The sequence below is a fragment of the Takifugu rubripes genome, chromosome 7 (assembly GCF_901000725.2).
Source record: "Takifugu rubripes chromosome 7, fTakRub1.2, whole genome shotgun sequence".
NCBI classification, from domain to species: Eukaryota; Metazoa; Chordata; class Actinopteri; order Tetraodontiformes; family Tetraodontidae; genus Takifugu; species Takifugu rubripes.
In genome coordinates, this window is record NC_042291.1 from 4,923,658 (window position 1) to 4,940,534 (window position 16,877).

General features: G+C 45.8%; 2 protein-coding genes across 2 annotated transcripts; both read right to left on the bottom strand.

Annotated features, from left to right (window-relative positions):
• Nucleotides 1-946: 946 nt before the first annotated feature.
• tp53inp1 (tumor protein p53 inducible nuclear protein 1) lies at nucleotides 947-6,339 on the bottom strand. The gene is made up of 4 exons (XM_003977679.3): nucleotides 6,122-6,339; nucleotides 4,640-4,963; nucleotides 3,606-4,098; nucleotides 947-3,498 (listed from the first exon to the last, which is right to left on the bottom strand). Exons 2-4 carry the CDS (start codon nucleotides 4,764-4,766, stop codon nucleotides 3,300-3,302), a joined length of 819 nt encoding a protein of 272 aa, XP_003977728.1. The 5' UTR covers nucleotides 4,767-4,963; nucleotides 6,122-6,339; the 3' UTR covers nucleotides 947-3,299.
• Nucleotides 6,340-8,867: 2,528 nt separating this feature from the next.
• On the bottom strand, nucleotides 8,868-15,342 carry nagpa (N-acetylglucosamine-1-phosphodiester alpha-N-acetylglucosaminidase). The gene is made up of 12 exons (XM_011618866.2): nucleotides 15,173-15,342; nucleotides 14,023-14,228; nucleotides 13,681-13,948; nucleotides 12,448-12,587; nucleotides 12,265-12,373; nucleotides 11,776-11,904; nucleotides 11,491-11,696; nucleotides 11,321-11,368; nucleotides 11,100-11,228; nucleotides 10,881-11,012; nucleotides 10,604-10,685; nucleotides 8,868-9,588 (listed from the first exon to the last, which is right to left on the bottom strand). Exons 1-12 carry the CDS (start codon nucleotides 15,253-15,255, stop codon nucleotides 9,357-9,359), a joined length of 1,764 nt encoding a protein of 587 aa, XP_011617168.2. The 5' UTR covers nucleotides 15,256-15,342; the 3' UTR covers nucleotides 8,868-9,356.
• Between the last annotated feature and the right edge of the window lie 1,535 nt (nucleotides 15,343-16,877).

The following is a 16,877-nucleotide window of genomic DNA, read 5'->3' on the forward strand; positions in this document are numbered from 1 at the left end:
CGCGCCAATAACTGAAATAATTACTGTTTTTATCGAAGGACCGACACAACTTCCGCATAGCAGTGTCACCGGAGGTGTGGTCTATGCGGAGTCGCACCAATAAGAAAGCGAGAGGAGGTGGCCGCGTGCTTCCTTCCCAGGATGTAAACAAAGCGAGCACGTGGTGCTGCTGTCAAACTGTTTCATGTTTATCTTCTGTCTCCCTTACAAGCGACATACATGCAAATTAGTGAATAAATGCAGAGCGGGAAAAGTACAATATTGATTATTGATATGCATAAGGACTAATTGTGCTCTAACCAGATGGAGACTCACAACCCGAAAAGACCATCTTCAGCTCATGTTAGCCTAAACTCACTCGATGAGAGTACAAACGATGCTCCACCCAAGAAATCGTGCACAAACACACACACAAACACCACACCGGATGTGACCCAATCGGTCATTTCTTATAGACGGAGAGGAACGGCTACATCACCAGGACGTCCGTCTCTAGGAGGATTGCTTTGGAACTATCGAGCTGGAACTATGTCTGTCGGCACGAGTATCAAAATTCTTGTTTTGTAAATTAATTCCTTTCCATAAAAAAGGGTTCATTTTATTTTGATTATATACTGTAAACACATAACCAACCTGCCAAATGAACCATTGGATGTTGTTGAAGCACAAATACAGAAAGTTCTGCTCTCTCTGAGACAGAAACTTACTTCATAAGTTTTAAAGACACTGCAGTTTCAGGCATAAAGGCCTCCAGCAACATTTATAAGGTTGACAAAAAAACTTTTTGTTTAGGTTTTTCTATATTTGTGTCTTCAGAGTCGACAATTATATAGACAATCAACAGCTCAGTGTGTGTTGTTAATGGGGGCTTTTAAGCCATTGTCCAGAGAACACAAGAACAGGGTCACATGACCACGAAGCGCAGAGGAAGCCATCAGAGACGAGGTGTGTATGAAAACATTTATTAAAGGCTAATAGGTGATCACATGTCTGCACTGTTCCCATCTGATCTGCCACACATACAAAACAAACCAGATGAGTTAATCTGATAAATAGAAACACTACAATTCCTACAACTTTTTTTCCTTTTTGGCAAAGTGCTGTATTTTTTTCAGTAAACTAAACAAGTAAAAAGCAACAAACACTTAGTGAAAAATAAAAATGCCACAGAATATTCTCCAGACTTCTTTAACAACCACAGAAAAAGGAACATTTTTGCTACATTATTCTGTCCGTTTGAGTCTGTGGAACCGATGAATGATTTCAGAGTGGTGCATAGTTGGGCTGGGGTGTCCGGCTGTGGGCTCCAGTTTTCAGCCAAGAAAAAGGGGGTTCAAGTTCTTCATGGATGCACTGTCACGGCATCATAAACTTTCGAGCTGGAAGGCACGTGATCCGAAAATTTCAAGGCATTGAACAAAAACATTAAAAAAAAAATCCCTGTTAGTTTCACAATGAGGAAATAAAAAAAGCAAAGATTTAAGGCTCCTTACAGCAGGAGGCAGATCATCCCTTCTGTCTGTGTACAAACATGAGTTCACATGGAAAAAGGTCAATATCAGAGAGAAAAGGACAGTGTAAATACCCAGAGAAATCCTATGGTTGTATATTTACAGCTAACTTGAGATTCTAACTAAAGTCAACAGAATCCGAGTAAGGCATCATGACCACAAAACAAAGTCACACTGTAAAAACTGCGGCTGATTGTAAAAATCTGATCTGAGAGCTGTCAGGGCTCAGAATCCATCGGACCCGGACACCGAGAACTGGGCTGGCGTCAGGCCCGTAGTTCCGTGCTCCACCTCACAATTGGTTCAAGTTCAGACTGTTTTCCTCAAGATTACAGATTTATTCAGCTGGCTTTAAACCTGCTTCAGATAATGTTGAAAAAGAATATATTCAATATATTCGAGAGTCAAATATCGATGATGCTGCTCACAGAAGCCAAAGGTCACAGACAAACCTAAAAGAACAAACAACAAAACCATCAACACTACCATGAACCACTGGTGCTACATTTTTGGTTTAACTATTTTTGTAAATGTAACTACGTTAACATGAAAAGTCCAGGTGTTAAAATAATTAAGGACATTGTTCTAAAACCACCCCAGGTTCAGGTAAAACATGAAAACTCTCCTCTCCAGATCTCCGACATCTACCAGTAAATTTTCACAGTCCGGGATTAAAATACTCATTAAAACAGGCTGCTCGGAGCTCGCGGCGGGTCAGAACTGAATCAGCAGAACAGGTGCAGCACAAGCGACAGCATCAAGTCATCGTTCCTAACCAGAAAAAGGTGATTGTTCGACCCTGAGAAGTGAACTGCAGATTTGCCAAAGAACAAACCAAAATACAAGAAGAAACCATTTTCTCAACATTCTGAATGCAGCAGAACTCAACACACTAACTTAGAGTTTCATACTGATATGTACTGATCTGTTTATCTTTCAAAAAATATTTTAGAAGTTTTTTAAATACATTTTTCATTTCCATTACCTTCACCACTACCGTTAAAACAAGGCGTTTAGTGATATTTAACCCAGTATGTTTTCTTTTTAAATTTTTTAAAGGAAAAAAATTGAAAAGTACTGAATTCTAAAGTCAGACGCAGGTTCAGCGGCGCAAAATCCACCCTCACCACGGCGAAACTGGGTGGTGAGGGTCCCCTGCCGGATTGTGAGGGAGGAGACAGTCCGATTCACTCCTCCTCAACCAATGTCTAAATGATAAAACCTCAACTTGAAGCCAAAGGTTTGTTGTTAAAGAAATGAAGATGCATGTTTAAATGAGAGTAAAGGAAAGTGAAGCTCTTAAATATCCTGACTTGTTTGTTTAAACAGGTAAGAAGCTGCTTAAACCTCTGATTCTACATTTCCCATCATGCAGCTGATCCATTAGAGTAGAGCTGTTGAAACCACCTTTTCACCAGGTCAAAGCTCATTTTCTTCACTAGTCCAGGTTGTTACTGCCGATTCACCGGAAACACCGGGTCACATGATTGAGTCCCATCAGGGCCCAAGAGACTGGACCCCGACATCAACTTTACGCCTCCTGAACCAGCCGCTGGGTAAAGTGACCTACCGCATCAACCCTACATAAGAAGAGAGTGAAACATCTCCATGGCAACTAGGAGACGCATGTCTTTGCATCCTTCCTTCCTTCCTCAGTGTATAGGAGGAAGGATGGAAGAGGAGCTTATTTCACCATCCAATCACATTTGAGAACAGACGGGGGGCAGGGTGTGTTGCTGGTGACCAAAGTGTGTGTGTGTGTGTGTGAGAACGGCCGGTGTGAAGATGTCAGAAGTTCAGGTGTCGCTGGCTGGGCTGGTGCAGGTGCATGGTGTTGACCTTTGGGGGGCGCAGCAGGTTGAGGCGTCGCAGGGCATTACGGGACAGCGGGGGGGTGGACTGTGTGGCGCTGCTCACCCGCTGTCGCAGGAGGCCGCCGTGAGCAGAGTGCTGGCTGGAGTGGCGTTGGAAGATGGCTGCCTCTGGCCTGCAGGGGGCGACAGGGAGGCGAACGTTAATCAAATTCTAGGACAGAAACCCAAAACCAACCTTTAAAGAGCCTCTAACTGCCTCTGCAGTTTAAGCTGGACTCACCTGCGATGGGTGCCGTCCAGCGTTCGTCTGCCCTTCTTCACACCTTCACACTTGCTTTTTGAAGCAATGGTCTTATTTTCAGGTAACAGGCCCAGGTCCAGGGAGTGTGGAAGGGTGTCGAGGGTCAGTCTGGGGGGGCTGTGGTAGGCATAGACGGACATGCTGGGGTGCTCGATCAGCAGGTTTTCCAGTGGGCTGGTTTCCAGGACAGGCTGGCTGCCACGGCCAGTGAAGCAGGGTGGGGGGGTGACAAACCAGCTCTCCTCCAAAGAGCCCACATCCAGACGGAAGAACCCATTTTCTTCTTCCTCCTCCTCCTCCACTCCTCCATCTGGGTCCGTTTCAGCTGTAGAGTTGAGCGACGTACAGGAAGCATAGCGGATTGGGGGACTGGCCATAGGCGAGGGGATCATCACCAGGTCTTCGTCCTCCTCCTCAGGACCAATGGTGGATTCAGAGAGGCCAGAATCACACTGGGCCGAGCAGGGTTCAGCTGTGGGGAAGCAAATGAAGACTCTTTAACCGGCTGTTCACTAATTTACCAAACAACACGCATTGTAATGACCACCGGTGACCAGCAGATAGAGCCTTTTAGATCTGTCGTCCAAACCGCGAAGGCTTGTTTCTGGACCCCCCCCCCCCCCACACACACACACACAACTTCACACAGAAATCCCTGTTTAACAGTGCCGACAGGAAACAGCAAAGCTCTGAACGTCCAACTGACCTGAGAGGAACTGGCCTGAAAGTTCTCGGTTATATTCGGGTCAAACTCAGAGCTGTAGCCCTCTGAGCTCTGACAGTTGGCTCACAGCAGCATCTATTCTGTGCTAGAGCTACTTTTAAATGCAGCCTCAGAGCCAACAGAGGCGACTAAAGTTAGACAGAGCTCATCATTTAAACCATGACCTAGAAAATAGACCCATGCACCCTTTTCCTGTTTCTTCTCTCCCCCGATTGTTGGGGGACCTCATGTGTTTTACTTCTAACTTTAAACCAACAGCCATAATTTTTTTGACAGTTTAGGTCCTCACCCAGGTAATTGACCAGGATCCACTCTTCATCCTCCTTCTCTGGCCCCTTCTCCCCCTCTGGTCGACCGTGTCGACTCAACTCCTCCACCTTTCCTCCAAACAGCGCGCTGGCGAACCTCTGCAACATCTCTGACCGTCCCTCGGGGGTTTGCGGCTGCGTGAGGGTTGTGACCCAGCTCGGCTCTCATTCATGGGTTGAGGGATTCGCTGCTGCCGCTGCAGTCAGAATCTTATAAAGTGCGTCGACATGGTGTCCTCATGGATCAGCTGCAGGGTCAACAGAACATGGCACAGGTCCGAAGAGTGCAAAACACGTGGAGAGCACTGAAAAGACAAAAACATAAGGTGAGAACTTTTAGATGTTACCATTTTCACGGACCGACAAGTCCTGACTGACCAGGTCTTTTTTCTGTTTAAACAGACTTACTGGACATTTTACATTTTTTTTCTGGTGAGTTTGTCAGATTCCAAAACGACGTGAGGCTATACCCAACAGGTATGAAGCAACTGGGGCGTAAATACGAAAAACAGCGCCTTTCATTTAAATATAACCTATAAATTACCAGCAGAGGGCAACAGCCAAAGTTCCGAATCCTGACGGCCTTGAACGCCTCATTTGCAATTTCAACCGACCATCCCGTTTTGATGCGTTTAGTGACATCGTAATTTTCTGCTTCGAGTGAACAACAAAAGACGCGACAGAAAAACAGCTCCTGCAACCTTAGCACCTCTTAGATCAGATCCTCCAAGCTGATGTAAACGCAGTGGAAACAGACTCCACGGGTCACTCTAACCTGGAGCCAAACCTGCGACTAAATAACTTCACAAAAGCAAGGTGAAAACCAACAGGACCATGGAAAATCAAACAAAAAGGTTGATCACAGGTTACAAAAGTCCAGAGTGACTTTTTCAGATGAACCAAATTCATAAGTAGGGTAAGAAAAACACCGAATTTGTCAAACTTTTACTGCGACGCACATTCTACAATCTGCGGGTCGATTGTTCCAGCAATGTTCTGAAAGGTTAATCGGCTGGATGTTTAGTTGTTTCTGAGACCAATTCGAGGACAAAAACAAGGAACTGGTCCAATAATAACCTGGAGAGTGTTACAAAAGAGAAGGGGAGGAGGCTGTAACTCTACACCAGGGAGGGTGACACCGTCTGGATGCTCAACTATGATCATCCACAGCGAAATATTTCTCTTTATTCACCGTCGCCTTTCATTTTCTGCACTGACGTCAAGGAGAAAATAACGACTAGCTGAGCAAGCTAAGGATAGCCTGGATTAAATCCAGATTACGCGAACAGTGCAGCTTTTCCTGCGGAAAAAGATCACCGAAACGAAGAACAACACAGCTTCCATTTGCGTCTCCCTCTTTAATACGATGCACTGTTGTAAAATGTTTGAAAATATCGTCATATCTTGGAAAAAATGCGTGCAAAAAGCGCGAACGTTAACCGAGAAGAAGACAAAGGACTCACCAGCGGCCGACAAGGGAGACGTAAACAATGTTAAAATCCGTAAGAAATGAGGTAGACGAGTTCTTTTCTGATTAAATAGAAAAAGAGACGTTTCTTCGCGGAAGAAATAAATAATTCAAAAAGTCGTGACTGACGTCGGGCGCCGTCTGTCTTGTTTTCTTTCGTCCCTTCCTCCTCGGCCCGACTGCTCCCTCTTTTGTTGTTGTTGTGGAGCTCCAACAGCTGATCGACGTGACGTCACTACCACGGGCCTCGAGGGCGGGGCCTAGTGCGTCTCAGCCAATCAGATCCGGTGACACAGCGGTCGCTAACCAAGATGACCCGCCCCTTCTGAACGCGTCAGAGGTGCTCTGACAGGAACTAAAGGTTTAAATCATAAATATGATTTATAATGTAGGAAAATGTTTCTATTGTGAATCTACCCTCAGTTTAGCCTCAGCTATTAGTACAAGGCATTAGTAAGGCAGTAGTAAGGCATTAAAAGCATATAGAATTTTAGATTTTAAAAAAGCTGTCAGCATTAAAAAAAATTGCAGGACGCAGAATTTAGAATTCTAAGAAACATATTTTCTTCAGAATTATCCTGTTATGTCAGAAAGATGATTCCCCCCCTTCATGCACCTGTTGGATTCTGGTTGCCTGACAGATGACAAAATCAGCATCACATATTTGAGTGTGATGTTTCACAGAGTATCAAAAATATGTAGATTTGACTTTAAAATACAAGAAACGATCTTCACGCTCACTCTCTGTCTTAACGGGGCCGTAGCTGTGTTTCTGAAGGATTTGAACCTCTGACCTGCTGGTGTTGAGCTTTGCAGTTATCACAAAACAAAGTCATTTTAAACTTTGGTGTGGAAAAACACACAGGAGCAGCAGGACACCATGTTACTGCAGGGTTCCCAGCCCCACATAACAAGGTCACACCTGGGCTGTTGTGACAGCGCTGATAAGATCAACTTCCTGTGTTCTAGTTTATGCAACGCCACATTATTACCTCTACCGACCTGCTCATAATTAAAGGTTTATAATGGCTAAATGTCATAAATATTGGCTTGGCTTGAAAAGTTGTATTTTAAACAAAGAGCAGTCATTTTGTAACGACCTGCTAACAACATACAGATGTAAAGCTTCTGGAGATGTGCCGATGATGTCGTGGCAGTCCCTCCTGACTAACCACAGCTGTTGAGATTAAGGTTAAGGTTAAGGTTAAGGTTAAGGTTAAGGTTAAGGTTAAGGTTACACACATGCTACCTCAGTAGTTCCAGAGGTGAGCCGCCTGCTGCCCCCGTTCAAGGCTAACTCAAGCCCTCTGCCCTCAGATGGACCCAGTAACCTCATTACATCCTGATTAATGAAAAACTCATTGATGAACATTTCAGTTTATCAAAACCTGGCAAACACAGCTGACATTCAGCTGCTCATCTGAGGGTAACCAGGGTCATGTACTCATCGTGTTCATTAAGTCATGGCACAAACATGTTTGTTTCTGAGGTGTTCTATCAGTGTCACATTGTTGCAGCTGCGTCCTACTGCCGCTTTACATAATTACTCATGTGTTTATTGTTGTGTTTCACAACCCTGACGAGAGCAGCACAGGTCAGTCACCTCCTGGCTTACTGATTCACTAGCCCAGTCACTCCTCCGTCTGTGGAGCATTCAGGCAGCCATCTCCCCTCTGTCCCAGTAGAACCATTCATTAACCCTCTCTGCCCAGTAGAACCAGTGCATGAACCATCTGCCCCAGTAGAACCAGTATATGAAACCCCTCTGTCCCAGTAGAACTGGTTTATGAAACCCCTCTGTCCCAGCAGAACCAGTACTTTAGAACTCTGTCCCAGTAAACCAGTTAATTAACCCTCTTTGTCCCAGTAGCACCAGTGCAGCCACCATCACTGAGGGTGCGTTTGACTTAAATACGCCTGCGCTCCGTTCAGTGATACCTGATTAAAGATGAAGCCATTTCAGGGTCAGAGGTTAAATGATTATGTTTTGTAGTGGCGCTAGAGTCAAAAGACTTCAGAGCACAAGTGTTTAATATGGCTGCTGGTGGAGGAACGACCATCACTGCAGTCATGTCACTACGCCCGTTATTTCCTCCTCAAGCTACCGTAAGTTTGTGTGTCAGTCTTCCCATGTTAAGCCCGTTTCCTCCTCCGGAAAACCTGGAGGAAAAACGATGACAAACAAACCAGAATAATGTGTTGGATTAACATTCAAGAAGATCTGAGAGCAGCGTTAGTGCACAGATTGTTGTTGTCTTTTTAAAGAGGAAAAAAAGTTAGTTGAAGTTAAGTCAACTAAAAAAGTGAAAGTAGAACACAGAGTGAGGTTAGAAGTCAGATGGAGTGGGCTGGATGTCAGGATGCACCTTCAGCTCAAACAACAACTGGGTGTTTATTAGCAGCTCATCAGATGCCCCGACCTCAGAGTCAAACAGTGGCAGGTCAAAGGTCAAGCAGGTCAGGAATCCAATCTAAACATTTGTTGGCTACATGCTAACAGGACCAATGTTGCAGCGGATCAGGGGGTTGGTGACTAATGCTAACTGACGGTGACATTTTTACAGACTTAATTTAAATTTTTACAAATTTAACATATTTTATAATCCAACGATCTGCTTAAATATTTAACCTTTAACCCTTCTGAGTGTTAAAAGTGCGTGTTCATCAGGCACGAAGCTAGCCATCACCAATTTTAATGTTTCCCTTTGAGCTGTGCTAAAACACCAGAGAATCAACAGCGATTGTAAGGCAGATTTTCATTTATTGGTCTGGAAAATGTTTTTTATGAAGCATGTGAACCTTTGCATGTTGGCCCCGTTCGTTAGAATAAAACACTTCTATGAAATTCTGTACTCTGTCTCTGATGTCCAGGAGCCTGGAGCTGCTCGTCTGTAACTCCCATCAGATGAGGAACATGTTTTCATCCCTCTTCCTCTGAAATAATCTGGTTTGTCCACCAAGAACAAACGACACATTGGCATTCGTCAGAACTCAGAACGCCGTCATTGCAACTTTTTTATATAAAAAATAAAGACACCAGAACAGATTCCAACAATAAAAGAGTCAAGCGTCTCAGCTGTGACCTTCGTTACTGGCCAGAACCTCGTGCACGGCTTGGATCCTGTGGCCAAGTGTGGCCGTGACAGACATTTGGCAGTTTGCTTTTGAGCGGCTGCACTCATCATCTACCTGACAACCACGGAGTCTGTGGGTGTCACGGCAACCACACCTTAATCCTGCGAGTCAGAATCGTCCAGTCGGAACCTCCTGGTCCCCCATTTGATGCCACCTCCTGCGGCGGGCGGGCCAGTTCCGCTGATGTTGTTCAGCGGGACATAAGAATAGTCCTGACGTTGAGGGAAGGGCGTCGGCAGCGAGGTGTGATGAGCCCTCAGGCTGTGAAGCAGCAGGCTGAGGCAGAGCAGCGAGGCCAGTGTGAAGACGATGACAGCCCAGGTTTGCCTGAGGACAACCACACAAGACGTCATGGCAGGCTGATGTCCAGAAGGACGCGTTGACTTGGATGTTTTCAGACACACATTTGTTTGAAGTGGCAGTCACATGATCCTGTCTGAATCTAATTAGAGCTAGCTACTTGAGCTAAATACGTTTGGTCCTCTGTTCCTGTTCGGACAGTTTGGACTCTTTAATGCCCCCTTCCAATCACTACCTTTTTCAGATCTGTAGCAAATTAGTTCCCTGTGCAAACAACAAGGTATCAAACACTATCTCGGTGCTCACAGACCACCAGAACACTGCAGTGAACATGTCATTTAAGCAAGCAGGTGATCGCAACAGTGAACATTTGCAGAACAATGGTCATAGTGAGGGACAACGTTTTGCAGGTGGAGTTTGCATCTATAAGCAACTACAAAACTAAAATAATTGCAGTGATGGTGAATGGGGGTTATTGTTGCTATGATATTGTTGCCATGGTTCTTCTATCCTATGGTTTTGCCCCATTTCAATGCGTCCTCGTGTAAACGGACAGACAAAACAGAACAAAACTTTTGCTTTTTCACCCAAAAACGCTATCGTATAAACGGGGCCTCGTCAAACTGTTCTTCTGAAGTAGAGGACAGAAACCATGGCAACAGTCTACAATCCCTCACTTGCATGCGAAAGCTAACACGGCTAATGAAAGAGTGGAGTAGGTCTCATTTACATGTAAAGTAGAGACAAGAACACACTTGTTATTCGGATGTTCCACTGCTAAATATTTCCCATCAAACTGTGAAAGCAGAGCTGCTCTTTGTCGTCTTTTCAAAGCAACCAGATTCAGCATCAGATGCTGGAGTATTATGGTCTGGATTTAGAAGTCAGCTGAGTGGGGAGAGTTTGACATGAGGCCACAGATGGAAACATTTTCTCCTTCAGGAGTTAACTTCAACTCTGAAAATCACAATCAGGAACATCTGCCCACGCCCTCAAAAGATCAGAGGTCACCAGGTCGCCTGGCCCAAAAAGCAGAACTCACTCAGACAGGTGAGGCTGTTTAGGATGACCTCCGTCGGCTTCTTGCCAGGATCTAAACATCTGCTTGGCAAGACAGTGTCCAGCTGTAGAGGAAGAGAAGAACCAGTCATATTAGTGATGAAGCCGCTATCTGACGTAATAAAAACATGCCGTCATCAACCATATCAGCTGCTCGCTAATGTCAGGCTCTGGTCGCGCCCTTTTTATCAGCTGCCAGAGATTTACTTGGATCACGCACAAAATCAGCTGTTTTTTTGGATGTCCTCAGACATGTTCACCTCGGTGTAAGGTCACGTTTGTGTCTTCCTGCAGGGTGACATTACAGCTTCCTGTTTGCGGGTCACACGGGCAGAGGTCATCGCAGTGACACTCCTGAGCGCAGGATGGACCAAAGAAACCCAGAGGACACACTGAGGAGGACAGGAGCGCATAACAAATGTTCCATTGGATCCAGAAATCTCAGACTTTACTGCTTATTATGAGTAGCACAGCTCTACCTTGCTCACACGCATCGCCATAGAAGCCAGGCGGACAGTCGCAGCGCCCGTGGACAGCGTCACAGGAACCCCCGTTAACACAAACACAGCTCTGACGACAGCCATCGCCATAAAAGCCCACCAGGCACTCTTTAAACAAGAGGAAAACACCGTTGCCGACATGCTACCGCGCGCTAACACATGCTAAGAAGTTATTGGAGTGGCGCGAGGCTGGTGGTCACCTTGGCTGCAGTTGTCTCCTCTCCAGCCAGCATCACAGACACAACCAGCTGCAACACAGAGACACAACCTGACCTTGGACGTGGATTTGGAAGACTTGCTGCTGCTGCTGCAGCTTTGTTCTCCTCCAGGTGACAGGAAAGGAGCTGAATCAGGATCTAATCATACGTACAGGCGCTGCAGACACCGTGAGGGCCGCAGTGCGGCGGCTGACACCTCAGAGAGGCGCAGGCGGCCCCTTGCCAGCCTTGGTGACAGCGGCACAAGCCATCCACGCAGTCGCCGTGTCCGCTGCAGTTTTCTGGCTGGCAGCGGCGCGGATGAACGCACAGGATGGTGGAGACACGGCGAGCACAGCGCCACCTGCCGTCTGGTTTACTGTCCAGAAATTAACAAGGAGAGTCAAGAAAAAGCTGCTGGAACCATCTCATCACGTGTGAAAAATGGATGATCCAACCATTGATCAGAAGGATAGCTGGACAAAGAGCCGCCGACCACAAAGGTGGAAGACCCGCCTCCGTCCAGGTTAATGGCGTTGATGACGCCGTTCTTCTTCAGAAAGTCAGCCACCTCCCAGAGATTCATCCTGTCCACAGAAACAACCAGACAAGACAAAGTGAACCGCGGATCTCTTCCTCAGCTCCACAGGGGTGACCTCACATTCCTGAGGAGCTTCTCTGAGTCCTTCAACAGGTGGATGGTTGTTGGGGTTTGATGAGGTCATGGGAGACATCTCGTCACCTTTCCCAAATGTGACTTTACTGAGGCAGGACTTTTATGGGACGGACATAAGCAGACGTATTTACGCCTGTCGATCAGATCTCTGACATCGACTCATCATCAGGCCAATACGGCCACCGTGCTTCTTCTCTCTGAACCTGCTGGTTGCCCTTTACCTCCATCGCCCTTGGCCTGGATGCATCTGTAAAAGTGTGTGATCGCTCACCCCCGTTCATTAGTCTTTCCATCGATGTGGAACAGGATCAGTCTGCCCTGCTCGTCGTGGCCCACCGCTGTCCTGGCCGAAGACACATCCACAAACGTGCGGAAAACTCCTTTGATGGCAGGAAAAAAGAGGCATTGAGTAACATCAAAACCTGTCCGGTCACCTGCCCGCACGCCTCCGTACCCGTCTCCTGCGTCTTGTCACACTCAGCGGTGAGACTTTGGTTGATATAAACCTCGCCGTTCCTCAGCAGCCACACCACTCCGCTCACCAGCTGCACAAATGGGTTGGACTGATCCAGAACTTCCTCCTGTGACAGATACCTGGGACACCACAACGCTGTGAGTCCAGAGCAGTACAGTGGCACTCGCAGCTGCTGCTTGCATGCTGCAAAATATGCGATCTGATTCCTGAGATTCAATTTGCGGAAACAAACATCTACAGCGGAAAAATCTATTCTGAAACTTCCAGGTGGAAAATTTGGCATCGCAACATGGAATATTAAGCCAAACAGCAGAGATTAGCTGAGCAAACATCGGAAGTAGGCCGGGTCATCAGACCCCTCGACTCTGACCTGCCCTCACAGAAACAGCCCAAGAAGAAGCCCAACGGCAGCAGCTTCACTCTTTCTGACAAATCGAGCTTGTTTATGTGACAGAGCCGTAAAACAGGAAACTTAATACTTCAATCCTGCTTTTATTTATACTAAACCAACACAGAGAAAGACGAAATCTGTTCATGTTTACGCAGACTTTTAGGTTATGTAAGGTGCGTGTGTGTGTGCGTGTGTGTTAGTGAGAGATGAAAGGTCAATAATGGGTCTTAGATTTAGCAGATCTACATATAATTCCCCGTAATCTTGCCCGTTCTCATCGGTTTAGCTTTAAACAGTCCGCCCGACACCACAGGCACGAGTGCGGATCGACAGCTGAGTTCTGTGTCTGAGTGTTTGGGGTGGTGTGTGGGCGGGGCTCCACTGTGTAACCGGGGCGATGGCGTCTGAATAATTTCCGCTGCAGCAAAAAGCAACGCCACATGTTCTAAAAGTTGTGTTTCAATTTTTAAAGCCTGGGACACATCTGCGCTGCCCCACCAGTCCTGCACCACTAAAAAAAACACATTGTGTGGATGATGCAATATTGTCGCTGGTGTGTTTTTTAGGGCGTGCCGAGGCGCCACTGTGCTGGAGCACAGAGCAGCACAATGACGTCTGTGTGTCAGGTATAAATATTTGCTCTACTCTGCAGAGGTCTGACTCCAGCTGCACTCTTAATATCATAGCGTGGCACCGTGATTAGTCATGAGTGAGGACAATCAACCTTATCGAAATAAAAGCTGTGGTCACGCCAACATTGGCTTTGTCCAACATGAACCTGTAAATAATGTCTGATCAAATATAATATTCATTTGTCTCACCCAAACACCAGGGTTCCGTCCCTCCTGATGCCAAACTGGGCGTTCTGTATGCCGCCGCTGTCCTGCACCATTCTGCCGTCGCTCACCACGTTTCCCAGACACCAGTTGTGATTTGTGTTGAAGAAACCGGCGTTCTGAGCGACCAGACACCCGGCGGCTGCAGCCGTTTCTTCCACAGTGGCTCTGTGGTTCATACCACAGCCTCCCGGCCCACCGGGCTCCAGGACTGACAGAGTGCTCAGAGGGTCGTGGACCACCGTCATGTGACCTGCAGACAACCATCTCAATGTGACCTCAGCAGAGAATCGGACTTTGAATTAACGCGTCCGCACGTCCAGTCACCATAAACCCATCTGGAGCTTCCTGTTGTGTCTGTCACAAACACAGAGGACTCAGCCGGAGGCTGGACGCTATGGTTACTGGCCGGCCAACTCTCATAGGTGGTGTTGCCATGAAGAACGGACTGACAACTTCTGACATAGCGGTGAGAGTGGGAGGGGCCATGGCCGTGGTCATAAGGCAACAGGAGGTCATCATCCATTGAGGCTCTGCAGAGACAAAGATGGAAACTATAGTCGGTCTCAGTATAACCAGTCTGAAGCTTTCTTTATACAACTAATTCATCAACACTGGGTTTCATCACATATAAAGGATAACTAGGGGCAGGACATATTATATAGTGATGATGCTGAAATAAGAGACATGCTGTTATATATGGTGGAAGGCTGTGGGAAGGCTCACAATACAGTCATAAGGCGAGTAAAAACAACCTGGAAACAGAGAAAACTACCTTGAACCTGGAAACTCTAACTGCGGATTATCTTTCAAATAACCCAAATATATGGCCAAACAGCGCCACCGCGTGGTCACACTAGAAAATGTAATTTAATGCATATAGAACAAAACACGAGTTGACCCATATTTCAGAGGAATGTAGCCTATATAGAATATAGCTGCTCTTTATCATTAAATAAGTTAAAACTCAACATCAACTCAACATATTCCCTCCTGTATCCCCTTTACAACATACTGACAGTTCCTTCCTCTTTTCTAAAGGGCTCCATCATCTGCCCACAGTGACCTCCCCATAACTTCTGGAATCCCTGAGAATATATCAGTTCAGAGAAACGGGCTAAACTCATTGATGTGACTGACAGCTGACAATGCATTATATAGTTACTACACAGTCGTCTTATCGTCATTTTACTCTATCTTTAGGTTTCAGGTCGATCACACCCCTAAACTTTGACCCAAGATAACATTAAACTAAAATTTTGGCGTCGAACAGCTGTAAAGTTGGATGGATCTGGTGTGCTCTTGATGGGCTAAATGTGACCTGAATCATCACCAGGCAGATCAAAGACTTCTAAAAGAAAACGAAACCAGTCATGGAAGAACGAAACTTCTCCAATATTCATAGCCCCCCCGTGAATATTGGGGGGCTAGCAGACTTGCATTAGCTGCTGCCTGAACAGAAAAGTTTTGGTCTTACCGGGGGTTTTTGGTCCGGGACAGTGGGATAAAGAGCCATAACAGGAGGCACACACATCGATATTTCCCCAAAGCTGCAGCCATATGAGGAGGAAACCTCTCCGCCGACGCTTCTCTCTCCTGCAGCCAGTTTCCGCATCGTCCAACTCAGAGCGCCTCTGGCTCTTCCTCTTCTCCTTTTTGGTTTTAACGGCAGTTTGCATCCAAGCTGCTGCACTACTGCCACCTATCGACGTTTATGTTCGTTACAGCCTTTTCAATATAGCGGTGTTGGCTGGAGATCTAAAATTCCTTCATTTCCACCTGAACTCTCTAGACATCTCAAAATGCCGCTCTCGTCCCCACCATCCATCCCCGTCCTCCTCCGTCCTTCCCTAATCAGCCTCCTCTCCTCACCATACCGCCCACATACCAAAAGTACACTGATGTCTCCAGCTCTCGACAATGCTCACACAACCCGCTTGAATGGTTCCCACCATATATAAGATACTATTTAAGTTGCTGTGCCCTAGTCATAATCTTGCTATTATCACCTGTTCCTTTCTGTTGTTTGTGAGCTGGGGTCCACAAAAACCCAACACTAAGCCCCTTCCCTAAACATATTCTATACTCTGTTATTGTATCTATTACTAAACCTTGATGACTTGCTGACACTCCTGTTTTAATACTTGTTAATGCAGATTTTGAATCACTGCAAATTAGTGCCTCTTGATGTTATTCTGGATTACCCACTGCACTGCAATTTGTATTGCAACCAACTCAGCCGCCAATACAAAGATATAGACTGATATTTTTGCACTATATTCAATGTTTCCAGACATTACTATAAATGCTGAGTCTACTTTTCGACTTCTCTAACCAGACCGGGCTACTAGGCCACCCCACCATTTCCTCAAAGAACGTACCTCCCACCCCCACGTGCTCCATTACGCTCCTTCCAGCTCAGCCTGTGATCAAAATAAATTCCAAGAAAGCAAAAACTCTCTACCCTTTCTAATACACTCCCATACATCTTCAAATTGCACTCTCCTACCCTATTTTTTGTAAAAAAAATAAATAAATAAAATAAAAATAACCCATCACCTATGAACTTAAAACCCCTTTTAATTCCCCATCTGTCAGCTTTATATATTCCCTCCTGTATCCCCTTTACAACATACTGACAGTTCCTTCCTCTTTTCTAAAGGGCTCCATCATCTGCCCACAGTGACCTCCCCATAACTTCTGGAATCCCTGAGAATATATCAGTTCTCACAACTGAAAAAAGAGCTGTGCTGACCACACTCCCCTGTGGTGTAGCATTTTCACTGACGTGTTGCCCTGAAACCTCCGCCCCTACCCTCACTTGAAGGGACCCATCACTTTAAAAAAAAAAAATCCCTTACCCAGTTAAATACATTCCCTGCTATCCCCATTAACTTCACCATTCTCAGCAGCCCCTCCCTCTAAACATATTAACCTTTCATTTCATCAATGTCAAATCCAGCACAGACTCTTTACCCGTTTTCATATTAGTTCCTGTATTGTTTTAGCACACTAGATTTTTAAGCATGATTCTTGCACACATACAATATCTAAATAATATAAATCTCTTTGTGTTTATGTGTTTTACTTAAAACTAGCCAAATGTTAACTTTTAACTGATGGCTCACATTCACGAATGAGCATGAATGTTGCATGACAGTGACCATCGCAAAGATTTGTCC

What these genes read in the sequence shown, in the direction of transcription:
- nagpa (XM_011618866.2), bottom strand. Translation starts at nt 15,255, where the DNA reads ATGGCTGCAGCTTTGGGGAAATATCGATGTGTGTGCCTCCTGTTATGG. An exon ending in GGAAAGACTAATGAACGGGG is followed by an intron (nt 11,905 to 12,264) that starts GTGAGCGATCAC and finishes TTCTGTGGACAG; the next exon opens with GATGAATCTCTGGGAGGTGG. An exon ending in AGGAGACAACTGCAGCCAAG is followed by an intron (nt 11,229 to 11,320) that starts GTGACCACCAGC and finishes TCTTGTTTAAAG; the next exon opens with AGTGCCTGGTGGGCTTTTAT.
- tp53inp1 (XM_003977679.3), bottom strand. Translation starts at nt 4,766, where the DNA reads ATGTTGCAGAGGTTCGCCAGCGCGCTGTTTGGAGGAAAGGTGGAGGAG. An exon ending in GATCCTGGTCAATTACCTGG is followed by an intron (nt 4,099 to 4,639) that starts GTGAGGACCTAA and finishes GCTTCCCCACAG; the next exon opens with CTGAACCCTGCTCGGCCCAG. An exon ending in CTGGACGGCACCCATCGCAG is followed by an intron (nt 3,499 to 3,605) that starts GTGAGTCCAGCT and finishes CGCCCCCTGCAG; the next exon opens with GCCAGAGGCAGCCATCTTCC.